This window comes from Hydra vulgaris, chromosome 09, assembly GCF_038396675.1.
Source record: "Hydra vulgaris chromosome 09, alternate assembly HydraT2T_AEP".
NCBI lineage: Eukaryota > Metazoa > Cnidaria > Hydrozoa > Anthoathecata > Hydridae > Hydra > Hydra vulgaris.
In genome coordinates this window covers 10,880,001-10,898,216 of record NC_088928.1, presented here as the reverse complement: position 1 = coordinate 10,898,216, position 18,216 = coordinate 10,880,001, and the positions used below count along the sequence as shown (strand labels likewise).

Genomic DNA, 18,216 nt, shown 5'->3' with positions numbered 1-18,216 from the left:
ATGAGACAGGTGATATCAAATTAGTCTCACAAAAACCAAGTAGGTCTGGTGAACTTTGCAAGAGATAAGGCTCAACCGAAGAAAAGTTACTTCGAAGACCACGAATATTAGTGAATGATAGGTTTAGATATGTTACAAATATTAGTAAATGATAGGTTTATAGATGATAATGGTTTTTTGTGTTTTATAGTTTTTGGTACTTTATTCATTTTTAAATTTGTTGAAGAACTTGACTCAAAGCATAGATAGTACTCAGAACACTGTTTAATAGCCCAAGCAATTGCCACATTATTATTAATAAAATCTAAGCCGTAACAAAGGGCTCCAAATGTGGCCTCGGCAACGTGTACCAAAACTACAAACAAAGACACCATCCATGCGCAACATGGCGCTTTGATATTTTTCAGCTGTTAATGTAATCAGCCTCTCTGAGAACTACCACAAAGTTCGGGAAACCCGACTATGAGCCGGCCTCAGAACCGTAAAACTCAAAGACACAAGCAAAACCAATGCAATGATTCAAGAAGATCTAGCATTCAACATCCTAAACTGGAAACAATGTATTAAAAATACATCTGCGCCAGCCTAATAGATGAAGAAGGGGTGCAAGACTGGTCAACAGATGGAATCTGTTTACCCCTTAAGTCTTTGCCTAAGAGGCCTTCTACAAGACAGTAGCCAGATGCGTTTAACATCTGCTCAAGATGAGTATTTTTATCGAGACGCCACCTGTAGCCTTTACTCAACCAAGAGCCCCAAGGCAGGGGGTGTTTTAAGTCGGAGTTGGCATCTCCTAGCCGTTGCCTAAAAAGGTGTATCCTACAAGGCAGCAAGACATGAAGCAGATTGTACTGGGTTACATGTTACCAGTAGCAGGATAACATGTTACCAGTAGCAGGATAACATTAAATTCAGTTATATATTTATATTATCAATTGAATAAAAATCAGTTATATATTTATTTATTATACTTTTTATCACATATAATTCTTAATTTTATATTATTTTAAATTTTATTCAGGACACATACTAATAGCAATTGTTTATAATTGAAATGTATATCCTATTAAAATACTCATTTAATAAAAAAATATATATATATATACATAAGTATATACGATATAAAATATAACATAAAACGATATAAAAATAAGACATCTATTATTAAAAAATAACAAGAAGCGCTATTAACTTAAACATATTCCTTTAAAAGCACGGAAATACTTAACTTTTGTTTACTAAAAAACCATGAATAAATTTTTTTCTTTTTTTTTTCTATATTAAACTTCAGAACACAAAACCAAAGTTTAAGGAATCAAAATAAAACAATGATTTATATAAAATAAAGAATTAAACAGAGAGCTTAAAGAAGATGAAGATGACAATACGCCATCGCAATCTTTTTATAGAGCCCCTATATATACTTTCAATAGAATATAGATATTGTATTAATAATCCTAATGGCTATAAAACTACTGCGCTGATCAGTAAACTAAATAAAGATAAAAAACTTAAAAAATAGAATCAACAAACTTCAAAGTTACTCAAGCTTTAAAAATTTCTTTTTTGATTTGAAACTTAAATGAACTTAATGGCTTTGCCATACATTTAAATCCTTTTTGATAGATATTCCATATATTTGGACATCGATATGCAGTGCTATATTCAGTATATTTATTAACGTTTTGAGGCAGTTTTTATGTGTTACTTATATTTGCTCTTAGATAATAGTTTTCACTTCTATTTATTTCAAACTTGTTGCAACGGTTTATCAGGAGAAAGATTATTCTTAAATCGATACATAAAAATTAAATGACATTTATTTCAAAAATATCCATCATTTTCATATCATTCATTATAGGTTTAGCGTGATCACGCTTATTTTTAGAGTAAATGATTCGCATGTTTTTGTAAGCTATAAATTTTTTTAAGTTTTGATGGTTAAGTACTTACCCATGATATATTTGCATAAGTGATGAAGCAATGAATTAATCCAAAATATGTTAGTTTGAGACTTTGTTTATTGATATACAAACGAACTCGATACATCATACCAATTATATTGATGATCTTAGATTGAATATATCTTATTTGAGGAAGCCAAGATAAATTCTCATCAACAAAAATTCAAACGCGAGGGACAACAAGCTGACAAAATAATTTTTTTTACTATTTTCAACTAGACTTATATTTATCAGTAAATTTTAAGTTTCATAGTATTATCTCTCAGCGATCAAAAATTATGACCATGTAAAATTTGTAACCCCCTCAAATTGAGGGAGATTTAAACTTTATTTTGTCATAATTTTTAAACGCTGAGAGATAATACTTTAAAACTTAAAATTTATCAATGAATATAAATCTAGTTTAGAAAAGTATAAAAAATTTTTAATCAACTTACCAACTTATTGTTTAACGTTTGGGGAAGTGGTGGTAGTGGTGGTGGTTAGGGGGTAATGAAGCTAAAGAGCTTTTTCGTTCTCAGCTTCCAATCATTGCAATTATTTGCAAAGCCTTATTATTTGACATAAGTATAAACATACAAATGTTTGGAGTTTGCTCCATATCTGAAAGTTAGCTTTCTCGTATACCAAAAAACCCTGGATCCGTCACTGAAACTGCGTGATTTTACTGAAAATGCGCTTGCAAAATTTAGGAATGCTTGGTAAGTCACAAATTAAATGTTCAACTCAATTTATCTCTTTATATACTGCCTAAAACAATAGTACGGAAAAAAAAATAGCATCGATTTGATAATAATATTTTTTTTTACTATAGTTAAATTCGAAATGACTTTAAAATCATAAACATTCTACCTGATACGTGCCCAACAACTCTCTTGTTTCATCAAAAATGTTATGATGAGTATGTGAATATAAAAACATTAAACATTCTAAAACATCGGAAAAATAGAGCAGAAAAAGTCAACGAGAGTGTAGGCGTAGATGATGTATCTTCATCTGAGCTCAGAATCTCAGCTGGGAAAAGAGATAGATCAAGTAAATTATAAAACCCTTGGGTGGGAAGTGCAAAGCAAAGAAAATTACCCTTAGTTTTCGCATTTTTAATTGTTTTATGTACTGCTTCAAAGTTAAAATAATTCCTTCGTTTCAGGAAAAATTATTGCTGAGAAAAAATGTTGCATTTGCTATCGCAAAAAGACTATTAAAGATAGGAACAGTTATAAATCGCTTACAAAATGCGAAACGGAAAGTTCTGCAAACATGTTAAAAACTATATTATACGTAAAGGTTTCCAGCGAGGAAGTTGTGTCACCGCACACAAGTCAAGAAGAGGCTGATACAAAAGTATTCTTGTGCTCTAAGCACGCTGCATCCATTGGTTTCGAAACCATTTGCATTTACACGGTTGACACAGATATTGCTAACCAACTTGAAATACACTTTTTTGTGGATATTGGCATTTCTATTGATGGATTCTTGATATAAACCTTATTGTCTCACAGTTAGGTACTAATTGTCACCAAGCTCTTTTTGCTCTTTATGCATTTAGCGGGAACACAAGTGCATTTTACGGGATTGTTAAGTCAAAGTTCTTCAAACTAAAGAGTACAAGTCAGTTTTTTCCAAACTTGGGGACTCTTTTACCTTTAATGTAGCCCATTTTGACCAACTAGAAAAATTGTCAATTATACGGGTTAAAGTGCAATAATACAAACGAAGGAAAATACTTTAAGTTTATTACCAAGAAAGAAACTCCGGAGCCCCAAAAGCTTCCACCTACTTGGGATGCTTCTATGTGTCATTACAAGAGAGTTTCGTATGTAACAGCAATTGTCAAACGATCACTAGAGGCAAATCCAGATATTTCAAAACGCCATGGATATGGATGACGAGAAATTGACGATCAACTTGAGGTTGAATGGATACTCATTCCATCTGCTCCAGAAGATGTTTTACAGTTATTTTCCTGTGCGTGTAAAAAGTCAAAATGCGAAACACAAGGTTGTTATTGTCGATCGCACGGATTGATTTGTTGGGATTTGTGTAGCTATTTGTCTTGTGAAAACACAAATGATTAGGACGAAATTATAAAGAGATATTATAAAGTTAAACTAAAAAAATTCACTGATATAAAGGAGCCAATATGCAAGATTTTTTATACAGGAAACTAGAGATACCAAAAAGTCAGCATCCTAATATATACATATGTAATTATATATTCATATATATAATATATATATATATATATATATATATATATATATATATATATATATATATATATATATATATATATATATATATATATATATATATATATACATACACACACACACATATACACACACATATATTATATATATATATATATATATATATATATATATATATATATATATATATATATATATATATATATATATATATATATATATATATATATATATATATATATGTATATATTTATATATAGAAATAAATGGCATTCATTTTATGAAACTTAAAATGGACAAATGTCTGATTGGGCTTTTAGATATTGTAGATAATTGTGCATCTACCATCTATACCATCATCTGCTTTCTGCTTTTGAAATGTCACTTCGGTTCAGTTCGGCACCAATGCAAATTTTAATTTTAAACACATAGATTTTATGTTTGAAACTGCACACAATTGCTTGTGTAGAAAGCCATTTAACAATACTCACGCCCTTTTTTACCTTAGTAACCCTTTTTTTTCTAAACGTAAAAAAGGGTTATTTTTTTCAGCTATAACGAACTTTTCAGGGTTATTTTTTTCAGCTATAACAAGTTTTTGAGGATTAATTAAGACTAACATCAATCAACATCAAGAAAAGTAAAGAAGCAGCTTTAAATAATAGCTAGTTAAATACATTTGCTAGAGATGTTTAAAGGCACTAGCAAAAAATCCATAAAATATTTCTGTTCGTAATTAGCGTATTGTTGAATATTAAATAAAATTGATTTACAACAGGCACAGCAAGTGTGTTGTCAAGGTATAACGTTAAGATGCTTAAAACGCATGATAAAGATACATATATATTTTATGAATTAAAGATATAAATATATACACTTTTTTTTTGAATAAAGATATGTTTTATGAATAAGATAAGATTTTAATCATTACTTTTTTGTGTTATAGTTTTATGTATTGTATCTACAACTACAAAGGTTAAGCCAGACAAAACATTCTATACGATCTTATACTTGCACTTAATATTGAAGACTAAAAAAAAATGAAATAAAATTTATATTACATAATACTGCTTGGCAACAAGTTTTTCCCGTTAACGACAACAAAATTTGCCCGTTAACAAACGAGATAAGTATTCTATTTGTTGAAACTTAAGAATATTACTTTTTTACGTCTGAAACTTGTAAATTTAAAGTTTGTTTGTTTTAGTAGCTAGATAATATGTGAAATTTACTATTAAATGTTTAAAAAGTCATGTAACAGTTTAGTGTCTTAGAGATATCTCGGATTCATTAAACAACTTTACATTGGGATACCAATAACTCAGTGCAATCTATTCTATGTCATGCTGCCTAATAGAATTCGTTTTCTAAGCAAAGGTTAGAAAAAGTGCTAACTTCCTGCTATCAATACTAATATCTGTCATCCCTACAAAGTCGGCGCTAATGGGGGCGACAGCCCTTAATCAATGATTTTTATACCATCAGTCGGCAAATTGAGACCTTTTTGTACTTTCAGTGAGCAACTTAAAATATTTTATAGATTCGGTAGATAAATTAAAGCACTTTTTTTTGTGTCAGCAAAACAAACAAAAAAAGTCTTTTTATTCCCCAATTTGTTAGAGTAAATTAAATTATTTTATAGGGATTAAAGTGCTAATTTGTGTAAAAGTTAACTGTTACGGATAATAGTACTAAACCTTTAGAAAGATACCAACGCAGGCATGTTCATCCGGGAACCACCAATATACCTTTTGACCAAGTGGCTGGTAATCGTTAGTAAGTCTTACACTGAGGATTTGAATAGTAATGAGCTTGCCAAATCAGCTTGTTTCTCCGTGCAATGACCTCGTTTTTCAAGGTTCGTGTTTCGGAGTTAAAGAGTTGAGAGAGGGTTGTAATCACAATAAAGTAGCCTTCTTGACTGTAGTGGTCCTTTCGGGAGGTAATTAACATTTAAAAAAAAATCACCTATGGCCCGGACTAAGAATTCGATAGACTGTAATGTCGATGTTATCTAGTTGAGTATTTTTTGTATATATTGCACTAAATTGTATACTATTTAAATACAAGCGACGACTGCGCCTTAAGTTCAAGTCATTCTTTATGACCAAAAAAATAACTTATTATAAGAAAATTTATTAATGGTCTTATATTTTTATAGATGATACAAACACCATTGTGTATAAATAATTTTGTATAAGTTATGTTAATAACAATTTAATGGAAATAAGCACGTCGAAATAAAACAATTGCAGCAAGCAGACCAACTAAAATAGTTATAAGATATACGTCCCAGTCTGAACCAAGCATTTGAACAGTAGCCACTAAAATTCGATTAAATTCTGCAGTAAAATCCACTCCCTTCAACATATTATATTTCTAAAGTTACAAAAAATTAATAAGTGAAAAAAAATTTTAAAAACATTTTTTTTTACCGAGAATTATGCTATGCACCTAAGGATTATAGTGTCCCAACAAATATGTGCATTATGGCAATCCTATTTATTGGGTCTCAGTAGAACACCAGAAAAATATCTGGTCTCTTAGACATTATTTTGCTGAAGGTGTTTTAAAAATATCAAAATTACAGTAATTCAGTAACCATTTTGTCAGAATTAGTGACAAATTTAACTTGATTATTTAAAGGCAATATTTTACAAAATAATCAATCATAAAATATAAAAATATTTCGCAATCTCATTGCAATTTATGAGACTTTTTTCTAAAAACACCTTCAGCATAACAATGCCTTAGAGACTAGATATTTTTAAGGTGTGGTATTGAGACTCTTTTTTTTCTGAGACACCCTATTAGGGATCATCAAACTATATAGGTGTAACAACACATGTTCATAAAATTTACATACATAAATGCATATACATATACATATACATATATATATATATATATATATATATTATATATATATTATATACACACACACACACACACACACACACACACACACACACACACACACACACACACACACACACACACACTGTCCTCCAAAACATTAGCAACAAAAAAAATAAACAGTTTTTCTACTTTGATTACTAATTACAGCAAATTTTTTTATTAAAAATACGATTTAAATAAAAAAAATTATTATTATTATATATAAGAAAAAAGATTTGTACATAATAAGACTACTTGAAAATTAATAAATGTATTTTTTTGTTTAAATTGGTATTTTATTGCAAAAATGTAGTCTTCCAAAACATTAGCAACTTTTTTCTTGAGAATATCACGATAAATATATTGATCCCTAATGCCATTTATTCTGTAAATAGATCTGACTCCACTGAAACCAGAAAAACAACCCTAAACCATTTCACCTTTTCCACCACCATGCTCGATTGTTCCTCTTGCGTATTTAGGATCTAAGCATTTACCTTTAGGCTTAAGTTGCTTTAAACTGCCATCAAGACCATTCAAATTGTACTTTGATTCATTGCTCCACAATACTCTATTCCAATCATTTATAGTTCAGTCTCTATGAGTATTTGCAAATTCAATTCTAGCTTTTTGATTCTTCTGAGAAATGAAAGATTTTTTTGCTGCTCTAAAGCTCAAAAGTCCTGAAAGTTATAACCATCTACAAACTGTATTTTGAGACACGAAAAGATTCAGTTTTTTGACGAATCATTAATCAAATGATATCATTAGCCCTGTCGAAAGGATTCTTTTTAACATGATGAATAATTTTTCTGTTGGAGAAACAACATGTTTTGTGTGGTCTTCCGTCTTGTTGTTCTTTTTCAAAAGGACTACCTTTAATAAATTATTTGACTATTCAACATACAATTGAATTGTTAATGGAGTATTTTGTCGCAATTTCTTTTTGTTTAACTTCTTTCTTATAATCCTTTACAATACGTTCTCGAAAAGCTAAATTATACTTGTTTTCTGCAATCTCAAATTAATATTGTAATGGTTGCAACACTTCATTTTCCTCTCTGGACAAAAAGTAACAATTAGTCGATTCTCATTGGATAAGTATTAATAATTACAGCACTACAATTCCGTTGAAAATTAATTCAACACAAAGGAATTCTTGTGCGGATGATTTTTTGTGAGTTTTTTAGAGTAGTAATAAAAAAGTTGCTTATGTGTTGGAAACATTTTTTGCATTAAAATACCAATAGAAGCAAAAAAACACATTCATTTTCAAGTAGTCTTATTATGTACAAATCTTTTTTCTTGTATATAATATTAACCACTTTTTTTCATATAAAACATAATTTAACAAAAATTGCTGGAATTTGTAATCAAAGTAGAAAAAATTTTTATTATATTTGGTTGCTAGTATTTTGGAGGATATATTAAACATATTATGAATAAGTTTTTGAACTGGAATAAAAGCCTTACTTTAGTAAGAAAATTTTTTATTTAAAACACAAAACTTGAAAAAAAAAAAAAAGTACAAAGAAAATAATATAGTACAAAAACGCAGGATCCATTTTGTCAAGACAGTAGATTATTCTAGATTTCTATAAATTCTATGCTGTCCATAAACTTGCTTCATAAACTTTTTTCAAATTTCAAAAAAAAACCAAACCAGAAACTTTTTTTCATATTTGGCTTTAAAATCAAACTATGAGAAGGAGTCAAAAAAATATTGCTTAAATAAAAACCAGAGTTGCCAGGCTGCAACGAATGAGTTAAAGTAAAGAATGATTCATCATCTAAAAGAAAATATATACTTTTATATTCTTCTAATATTTTTCGATATTTTGGCCTCGGTTTCTTCTGATTTTCAGTTAGAAGTGTTCTTTTACTTTTATTACGATACCTGATGTAAGTTTTTTTATTTAAAATATTTGAAACATAACTTTGATGACATTTTAGGTTTCTGGCAATGCAATTTCTGGAACAGCAAGAACAATGATCAAACTTTTTTTTAATATATCGAATGTTGGCTTTTGATGCAATTATAACAGGTCTACCACAGGATATTTTTTTTTTCAATGATCCATTAGTTTCAATAGACTTAATTCAATTGTAAACAGTTATTTTTGCATACCTGAGAGCTATAAAATTGTTGCGGATTTCTTTTTTTTTGTTTATCTGGATTATTAATTAATTATTTTTTTTTGATTATTTTTAAATACATATTAAGCAGGACTTCAAAATGAGACTATTATGAACCTCCTTGTAAATTTCTTTGCAGAGACAACTTTAAATTAACTCCAGTCCAAAAACTTATTCATATCGCTATATATATACATGTATATATATATATATATATATACTATATATATATATATATATATATATATATATATATATATATATATATATATATATATATATATATATATATATATATATATATATATGTATATATATATATGTATATATATATGTATATATATATATACATATAATATATATATATATATATATATATATATATATATATATATATATATATATATATATACATATATATATTTGTTTAAGTATTTAGTTAAGAACTACATAGTATATTTGTCACATTCAAATGTACGAACTATTTACAATAAAATTACTGTAACTTTTTTTAGTCAACATTAATCCTTTTAAACTTTGTAAAAAAATTTATATATATATATTGTTGGTGAAAACTCATTACCACATATTTCAAAAAATTGAGGTTTTCATGAGAGGCAAAAATCTAAACTGATGTTATGACTGCTAACTCACAATTACAGAAATTTAAAGTTCAACCAACACAACTATTTTTACACTTATTTAATTAAAATTTAAATTTTTAATTAATCTAAATTTAATCAAACATTGAGATATGTCTTGACTACCATCAATTAATTTGTGAGTTTTGTGTCATGTGATGAAAAAATACAGTTTGATTTACAAGGATACATATCGTAAATTACAGTTCAAATATATTGAAATGCCAAAATCACATTTTTTGAGAAATGTGGTAATAACTTTTTGCAATGATATATCGCTTTTTGCAAATTTTGCAATGATATTTAACTTGAAAAATTAACTTTTTTAGAAAAAGAATAAAATAACTTACAAGTTGAATATTTTCCCATGTGAATATTACAGTCAATTTACACAAAGCTAAATAGACAGGAATCTGTGCATCCGGACTAGCGAGTGCTGCCATGTCATAAAATCGCTTTGCTAAGTGCATATCCTAAATTAAAGTAGCACATAATTAAATAACGATATTATTTTATATTTTTTTTAAATCAAAAAATAAGTTGCTATCTAATTTACCTGCTTAAGTCCTAAACCTTGTTCATGCATATAACCAAGATTGAACATAGCCTGGGGATTGTTTTGTTGGTCGCTAGCCAACTTGTAATGTTGGGCAGCAGCCTCATAGTCAACTTTTGTACCCAGGCCATAATAATGATAGTCACCAACTTTGACTCTTGCTACAGCATATCCTTTAATATAACAAAAGAAACTAAAATCATATATAATTTGTGACAGTGTGGCTAGTTGGAGTGACCTGTAAATTTGACTTTGTTAATCGACTTCATAAGCAAGTGGCACTCAACTTATATCTTGGTGCAGTGGCCTTGTTTTGTGATTTGGTGTAATAGAGTTAAATGAATGTTAAATGACTATTAGGAAAAAATACTCAAACACTTTTACTAAGAATATATTTCTTACTAAAAGAATATATAGTATGTTAGTTAAATATCTAAAATTAGAAAAAATCTTCTAACTTTTATATCTTGCTTACTGATGGAACAACAACTTCTACTAGAATTTTTATATATTTTGATTTTTTTCATTTTTTATTATTAAATTACTTGTGTATTGTATTACTATATTTTAACATAGGAGAGGGGAAGGGAGGAAAGGGGAAGAGTTATACTAAGCACATGGATATAAAAAATGCACATTTTTTACTTTCTAAACTCAACTTAATTATGATTAATTAAATTTAACAATTCTATTTTGAGTGATTGTAACATTTTGTAATATATATTGTAAATGATTTTAGAAGGACAATATTCTTCCTTCCTTCTTTTTTTCAGTTTTAAATTATTCATTAATTTTGATATAAAAAAAAATAATTATTTCATTTCATTTTTTTTTTAGCATAAATCAACATGATATATTATTTTTAACTGATTTTTTTTATTTTTCAATTCTATTATATATTAGTTTTAATTAAATGTGTGATTGTGTGTGTGCGTGCGTGCGTGTGCATGATTGTATGCAATTTAAAAATTATTAAACTATTAACTTGATTGATTTATTAACTTATTAAGAACTTATTAAGATTTTTTAAATAGAAAGTCTGGTTTAAAAGTAAGAAAAGTAACAAAAATTGAGATATTTTTATAAAATTTTTTTTTGTTCAATTACTTTGCAATTATTTACTAATACTTTTTAAATGTAAACTTAAAAATGTTTTAAAAAAGTAACGTTTTCAAAACATATTTAAATTTACTTTTTTGACTATTTAATTTTACTTTTTGACAGTACACCTGTATAGATATATTGACAGTACACCTGTATAGATATATTGACAGTACACCTGTATAGATATATTGCTTTAAGATATTGATATTTATATTTATATATATATTGCTTGGTATTTATAATTACTTTTATTTATTACTTTTATTTATTGCTTTTATTTACTTATACTACTGTGATTTTATCACAGTATTGATTAATTATTTGACATTAATATAATATGGTATTTTATTTATCTTCTACTGGGGTCATTCCCTATCAAGTCATCCCAAGGGTAATGGTCCCCAGGGTACCACCTCAAATTTGCGTCAAATTTTGACCACCCACAGTATTTATGAAAAAAATACAAACCTCAAAATTTCAGCTTGATTAACCAAACTGTTCTAAAGTTATGATTGAACTAATATTGACAACAATCAGAAAAATTTAAGTGCCTGGAGCTTACAGTAGATTTTTTTGATTATTGACAGAGCATAACTTTTGTAAATAAAAAAGGTGATCACCCTAAATTTTGTACGTTAATAGTATTTCACCCAAATAATCCAATTTTGCAGATGTTTTTGACTGATTTTAAACAATTTCTGAGTACTTGTACCTCTAACTTGCTAATTAAAACAGTATTAGACAAAATTTTGGAAACTTTAATGTGGTACAGTTCAATTCCAACAGACAAGCTGTGCCAATTTTTTGTTACTTTTGTGTATTTAGAGTAACCATATGCGGAAAAAATTAAAATTATGTGTTAAAAGTTATTTTAGCACTTGCAGCAGCCTGTTAAAATATCACTTTTTAAAAAAAATACAATAAATTACATTCACTTAGTAGGCATAGAAAGTAGCGTAGACAGTTTTTAGTTTAAAAGGATACCTAATAGCACAAGTTATATTACATTTCAAAAAATAAAACCAAAAAATAAAAATGCTGGAAGAAGAAGTGTATATACAAATGAAACACAAGTACACTAATTTCTTTATCTCTGATTTACATAACTGATAATACTGTCACAATTATAATTAGCAAGTTTGAAGTCACAAGCACTTCTACCCTTAATGGATGAAGCACATATTTGACATAATACTTTGTCAAATGGAACCCAACACTGACTTGATTGTGCATCATTAGTCCATTTTAAATTTAATTTGTTTCTATGCATAAATTATACATTAATATCTTGGTTTTCATTACAAATCTAAAACACAAGTCCTATGTACCATTCATCATTGTAAAAACATGCAATGTATTTATCAGGTTGAAAGTTTGAAGAATCTTTTTTTGCCAAGTTAATATTATTCAGTAAATGGGTATCAAAGACAGTATCGCTAGAGATTCTCCGTAAAAATAATTTGCCTCCACCTGGTACAAAACTGCGATAGTTTCTTGTGCCTGGGACTGTGCTCATCTATTCATATTATTTCATTTAGGTTAAAATAAGTTTCATGGTTATTGATTTCATCACTTGAAATGTAAAATATGTTAACACCTTTAATGTTTTTTTCAGCTCATGTAAATAGTTCATTTGGCGTAAGAATCTGCTTTGCATTTGCTGCTTGTATAGTTCCTCCTATTCCATCACATGGACTTTTGCCATGGGATGTAGCAAAGAAGTGATGCTCAGCATTTATATTGTGATCTTCAAGATGGTACATTAAGTTTAACAGATATTTGTAATTTTTGTACTGTGACACAGCACCATCACTGAAGTATTTTACTTTAATGATTGTGGGTAGTTTAATTTTAATCATTGGGAGTAACTTTGTGAGAAAGCAATGAACTGTTGTTTGGTCATAGCAAAGATGGTCAGAAATTGTACAATAGCATTCACATTTGAGTTGATTTTTTTTCATCTTTGTAATAAATAGCAAATGGATGCAAGGTAGCTTGATCGGCTTGCCAGTAAAATCCTTGTACAGCATCTTGCACAAGAAAAATATAGTTCTCTGCAAAATCCATAAGAATAAGGCAAGTGTGTTGACCTAATATTTTTTTTGCTTCTGATAAGTAGGAGGATTGTGCTTCTTTTATAAAATGGTGATGACAAAGGTCATACAAAGTTTCACTTAAAGTTTCAATAAACTCAATAATGCTCGTTTAGACTGTGACCGGTGCAATTCGGTCAGTTGACATCCATTGTTTGTATGTGATCTGATCGTCAAAATCAAAATCATTATTTTCAAACACATTTTCCAAGTAAGTCTTCAAATTTACTTTACTGGAGCAGTTAGAACATAGATAAAACTTGCAGCTTTGACTATCTATATTACAAACACATACTTTCATCAAATCTTTGTAATATATTAAATGGCCCTTAGGTAAAGCTGTGCACATCAACTTAGCATTTTGATGATAAGAGCATACGCAAACTGAGTGACTTCCACTACTGTCAACTGTGATGCACCAGTTTGGCCTTAGTTCACAGAACTTGCTGAATCCAACTTTGTTTGTATGGTATAACTACCCTATTACATAGGAGTAGCATTATATAGTAAGGTAATAGTAGCTTTTTAAACTCAAGATAAAGTTCTTTTAATCAAACTAATATTAAACGTTTTTGTTTATGAACTTTTACATTATTTATATGTACAGAAACAAAGTCGTTTTTCCCTGGACATTGTCTTGTAAACTCTTCAGATTCATAAATTTCAATAACTTTTTGTTTAATAATATCTTCCAATGGCTGTCCTATTTTAGCCTTAGGTTTAGCAAGTATTCCTTTTTCATTTTTTAACTTTCGAGCTTTTTTAGCGAGATGTTCTGAAACTGAAAATGTTTTGCAAGTTTTTTCAATTGACCAAATATCAGAAGCTAGTGTTAGTAGTTAAACTTTTTCTTCCTTCAAACTTATTTTCATTTTATTTTTTATTGCATCTAACAGTTTGTCTAAATCATTACAGTTTATACATTTTTGCTCTTTTTCTGATTCCATATCTTTTGGGTCTATATCCGATGCTGACGCTACTAGGTTTGTCATATTTGTTCCATATCCTAATTTGTCGCACCTACTTGCATTTTTTAATGGAGATATTTCTAATAAAGACACACTCTTATTAAGAACTGTCTAATCAAGGTCTGAACAACTAAAATCTTCTTGAGCAGCTTTATCTTGACTAACTTCTGTAATTTTTTCAAGTTTGAATTCATTCATAAAGTTAGTTCAAACTTTTTAACCAGGTTTGATCCTAAGTTGATTTGCTATTGATATGTTACACAATCCCTTGATAATTTTTTTCTTGTGGACTTTGAATGAATCACAATAGTATTTTTGAAGTGCTTCATATCTAGAAACATATCTCCTCATTTGGTTCGAAAGTGTATCCTATCCTTTGAATTAAAACTTCAATATCAGTATCTTTTAGTCTTATTCTTCCTACCATTCTACAATATGACATTTTATCACAATCTTCATTTAATACTCTTTCCACACAATATTTCTCTGACATTTTTTACTAATCTAAAAATATTAAAATTGAGGGTTGATCATGTAACATAATCTAAAAAAAAACTTTTTTTATATTTTTTAGTAATAAAATCAGTAAAAATGAAATCTCAAGTACAAGTGTGATTAAAACTGTCTAAAATGCAACCAATAAACTATTTCTACATATAACTATTTCTGCATACACAAAACTTTTTAGTTTTTGGTTCTTGCAATATTTAAAACTAAAATAATAAAATCCAGAAAATACTGTGCAGATTTAAATTCCAGAAAATGCAGATTTAGATTTTAATACTCTTGATACTTTTAATTGACTCTTGAAGCAATTGAAGTATTTTACACTCAAATTATAACCATGTGAAAATTATATCATTGTAATTAAATATATAAATGCATAAAATTAAACAAATACATATTATAAAATCATATCAAATAAATTAAGTTAAGACACTGATAATGTTATTTAGAGAAAACTGATTATATTCATTCAGGCATAAATTAAAATTATTCACTTAAGTCATAGAGCTACAATAATGTCACAAGATATAGTATATGGTGATTGTCTATATATGGAACCTTGGCAGTCAAAAGTTTCATAATTTATTATAACTGTCTACGTTACTTTCTATGCATACAAAGTGAATGTAATTTATTGTATTTTTTTTAAAAAGTGATATTTTAACAAGCTGCTGCAAGTGCTAAAATAACTTTCAACACATAATTTTAATTTTTTCCGAAAGTGGTTACTCTAAGTACACAAAAGTATTGCGTTAATTAGCAACTTTGAGGTACAAAAACTTAAAAATTGTTTAAAACCAGTCAAAATCACCTGCAAAAATAGATAATTTGGGTGAAAAACTATTACCATAAAAAATCTATTGTAAGCTTTAGATACTCAAATTTTGCCAATTTTGGTCTATATTGATTCAATTATAACTTTTGAACGGTTTGGTCAATCAAGCTGAAATTTTCAGGATTGTGTTTTTTCCACAAATCTGTGGGTGGTCAAAGTTTGAAGTAAATTGGAGGTGGTACCCTGGGGCACTTTCGAAAAACTAGGTGATTTCATATGGAATAACGCACTGTTATTGTTTTTGATTTTATTAGTTCTCATTTGTGTTTTAAATGTATTTACTGCCATTTTTATGACATTATTACTTTTGTACAATCAACACTTTCGAAATAAACCAATACCTTGTTGTGCTGCACGAGACCATTGTAAAAGTGCTCGAACATATGTTTGATTTTTATCAAACATTTCAATATTATCTAAAAAAAACAAACAGATTTTAAATAAAGTTCTCTATACCCTTTATTTATTTACAAATATTTATATAACTATTTGGTATCTAAATATTGTTTTCCATTACTCTATGCAGAAGTTGCTCTATGCTCAATTGATTTGAGTTGTTATCTAAGAAGAAGTAATTGGCATTATTATGTAGTAATTATGTTTCTTTACATAACATATAACTAGAAATTTTTTAACCATGGCCACATAAAAGTTGATTTACAATTTGCTCATTAGATTTATTTTTTGAATACAAAGTAAAAAATTGTCAAACAATATTTAAAACTAAAAACATATCATCATGAAACAAATACTTAAAATATAAAAAACTTAATATATATATTCAATTAAAACTCATTAAAGTATTTTTATTAAAAATGTTTAATTATGTAAAATGAAATTTTAAAGGAAATCTTTAAAATTTCATTTTACATAAGAAACTTTCTTTTTAAGTTTTCTTCATTAAACTTAGTTAAATTATCTTTATAAAACTTAAAAAATTCTTATTGTACTTTACTGTTCACCATTTTTAAAATTTGATTTAGATTATTTGATACTATTTTCTGCTTTTTGCTCTAAGCTCACGACTTGTTCTAGTGGAGGCCGGTATACTTAAGCCCCACTTTATTTGAATACTTAGTTGAACATTTCCTTAGTCAGGTGATTGCTGATACCAATTGGTAACCTGTTAACCATTTTAAACTTTAGATGTAGCATTTATAGTATATATTAAAATTTTGTTACTTATTTCTTATTTTTTTACAAATTTTTAGTATTTATTATTGTTTGTAACATTAAACTTTAAATACAATATAAAAAAATCTCCTCTTAATGTAATTTTAGATGACAGAGGTTAATTTTTAAAGTAACTGTCAATGTTTTTAACTGTCAAGCAAAGACTGATTTGTAAAACAATTATTTTTTTAACTATTTTATAACTCCTTGGTTCTCTGTTTTCCTTGGTTTTTCTAATGACTTCCACAAGTTTTCAACACTCTGATGACTGTATTTTATCACCAAAACTCATTTCATATATATTGAAAAAAAGTGAAAATTGAAAAGAAAATAAACAAAGATTTTAGTTAAACCTAACTAGAATTATTCAAAATTGATAATTTGATGAAATGTTTACAATATTTTCAATGATTTACATACTAAATAATTGCATGCTTTTGTACTCAGATTTTAGACAACTCTTTCTTTTTCAACTCATTTTTTTTTTAGACAACTTTTTTTTTTCAATTCTTATTTTTTTGCAGGAATTGGATTGCATAGAAGCATTGCATTTTTATAAATTGCTACTTCGCAACTTTTCTACTTTGCAAGATAATTTGAACTTTAAGTAGTAAAATTTTGATAAGTCTCTATATAGAAATTTGAGCAGAAATTTCATAACTTCTCCAAGAAATTTCTTCCAACATCCCTATTTAACATTTCCAAAGGTTCAGAAAAACAAATTTAATTTTTGCAAAGAGAGGTAAGATTAGATAGGTGAAAAAGTTCATCAAAAATAACAAAAATATGTAAATGATAAAATATTGAAAATATATGGAACAGATAATGGTCAATTTGTTAGTGTTGTGGTCAATTTGTTGGTGTTGTGGTCAATTTGTTGGTGTTGTGGTCAATTTGTTGGTGGTTTTGGTGTTGACACTTGTGCTTTGTATTTTTAAAAAAAATATGAAAAAGTCATGAGAAAAAAAAGTGTAGAGCATATAGTTTGTAAAGTGTAGGGTGTAGTGTTTCAATTCTTTGACTAATTATAATCAAAGTAGTAATACAAAATAATTAAATACCAATTTGTGTAATACATAATAATATATGAACAAAAAACTAAACAATTAAAAAGATTCTATAGAAACC

General features: G+C 27.7%; 1 protein-coding gene across 1 annotated transcript in view; it reads right to left on the bottom strand.

Moving 5' to 3' along the window:
• Positions 1–6,300: 6,300 nt before the first annotated feature.
• The window catches only part of LOC100214361 (protein sel-1 homolog 1), a 48,469-nt gene continuing 36,553 nt past the window's right edge, over positions 6,301–18,216 (bottom strand). The window contains exons 17-21 of the mRNA XM_065804707.1: position 18,216; positions 16,257–16,331; positions 10,409–10,581; positions 10,203–10,325; positions 6,301–6,556 (exon numbers count right to left, since the gene is read on the bottom strand). The exon at position 18,216 is cut by the window's right edge and continues 165 nt beyond it. Coding sequence (XP_065660779.1) covers positions 6,395–6,556; positions 10,203–10,325; positions 10,409–10,581; positions 16,257–16,331; position 18,216 — 534 coding nt within the window. The 3' untranslated portion in view covers positions 6,301–6,394. The remainder of the gene's footprint in view (positions 6,557–10,202; positions 10,326–10,408; positions 10,582–16,256; positions 16,332–18,215) is intronic.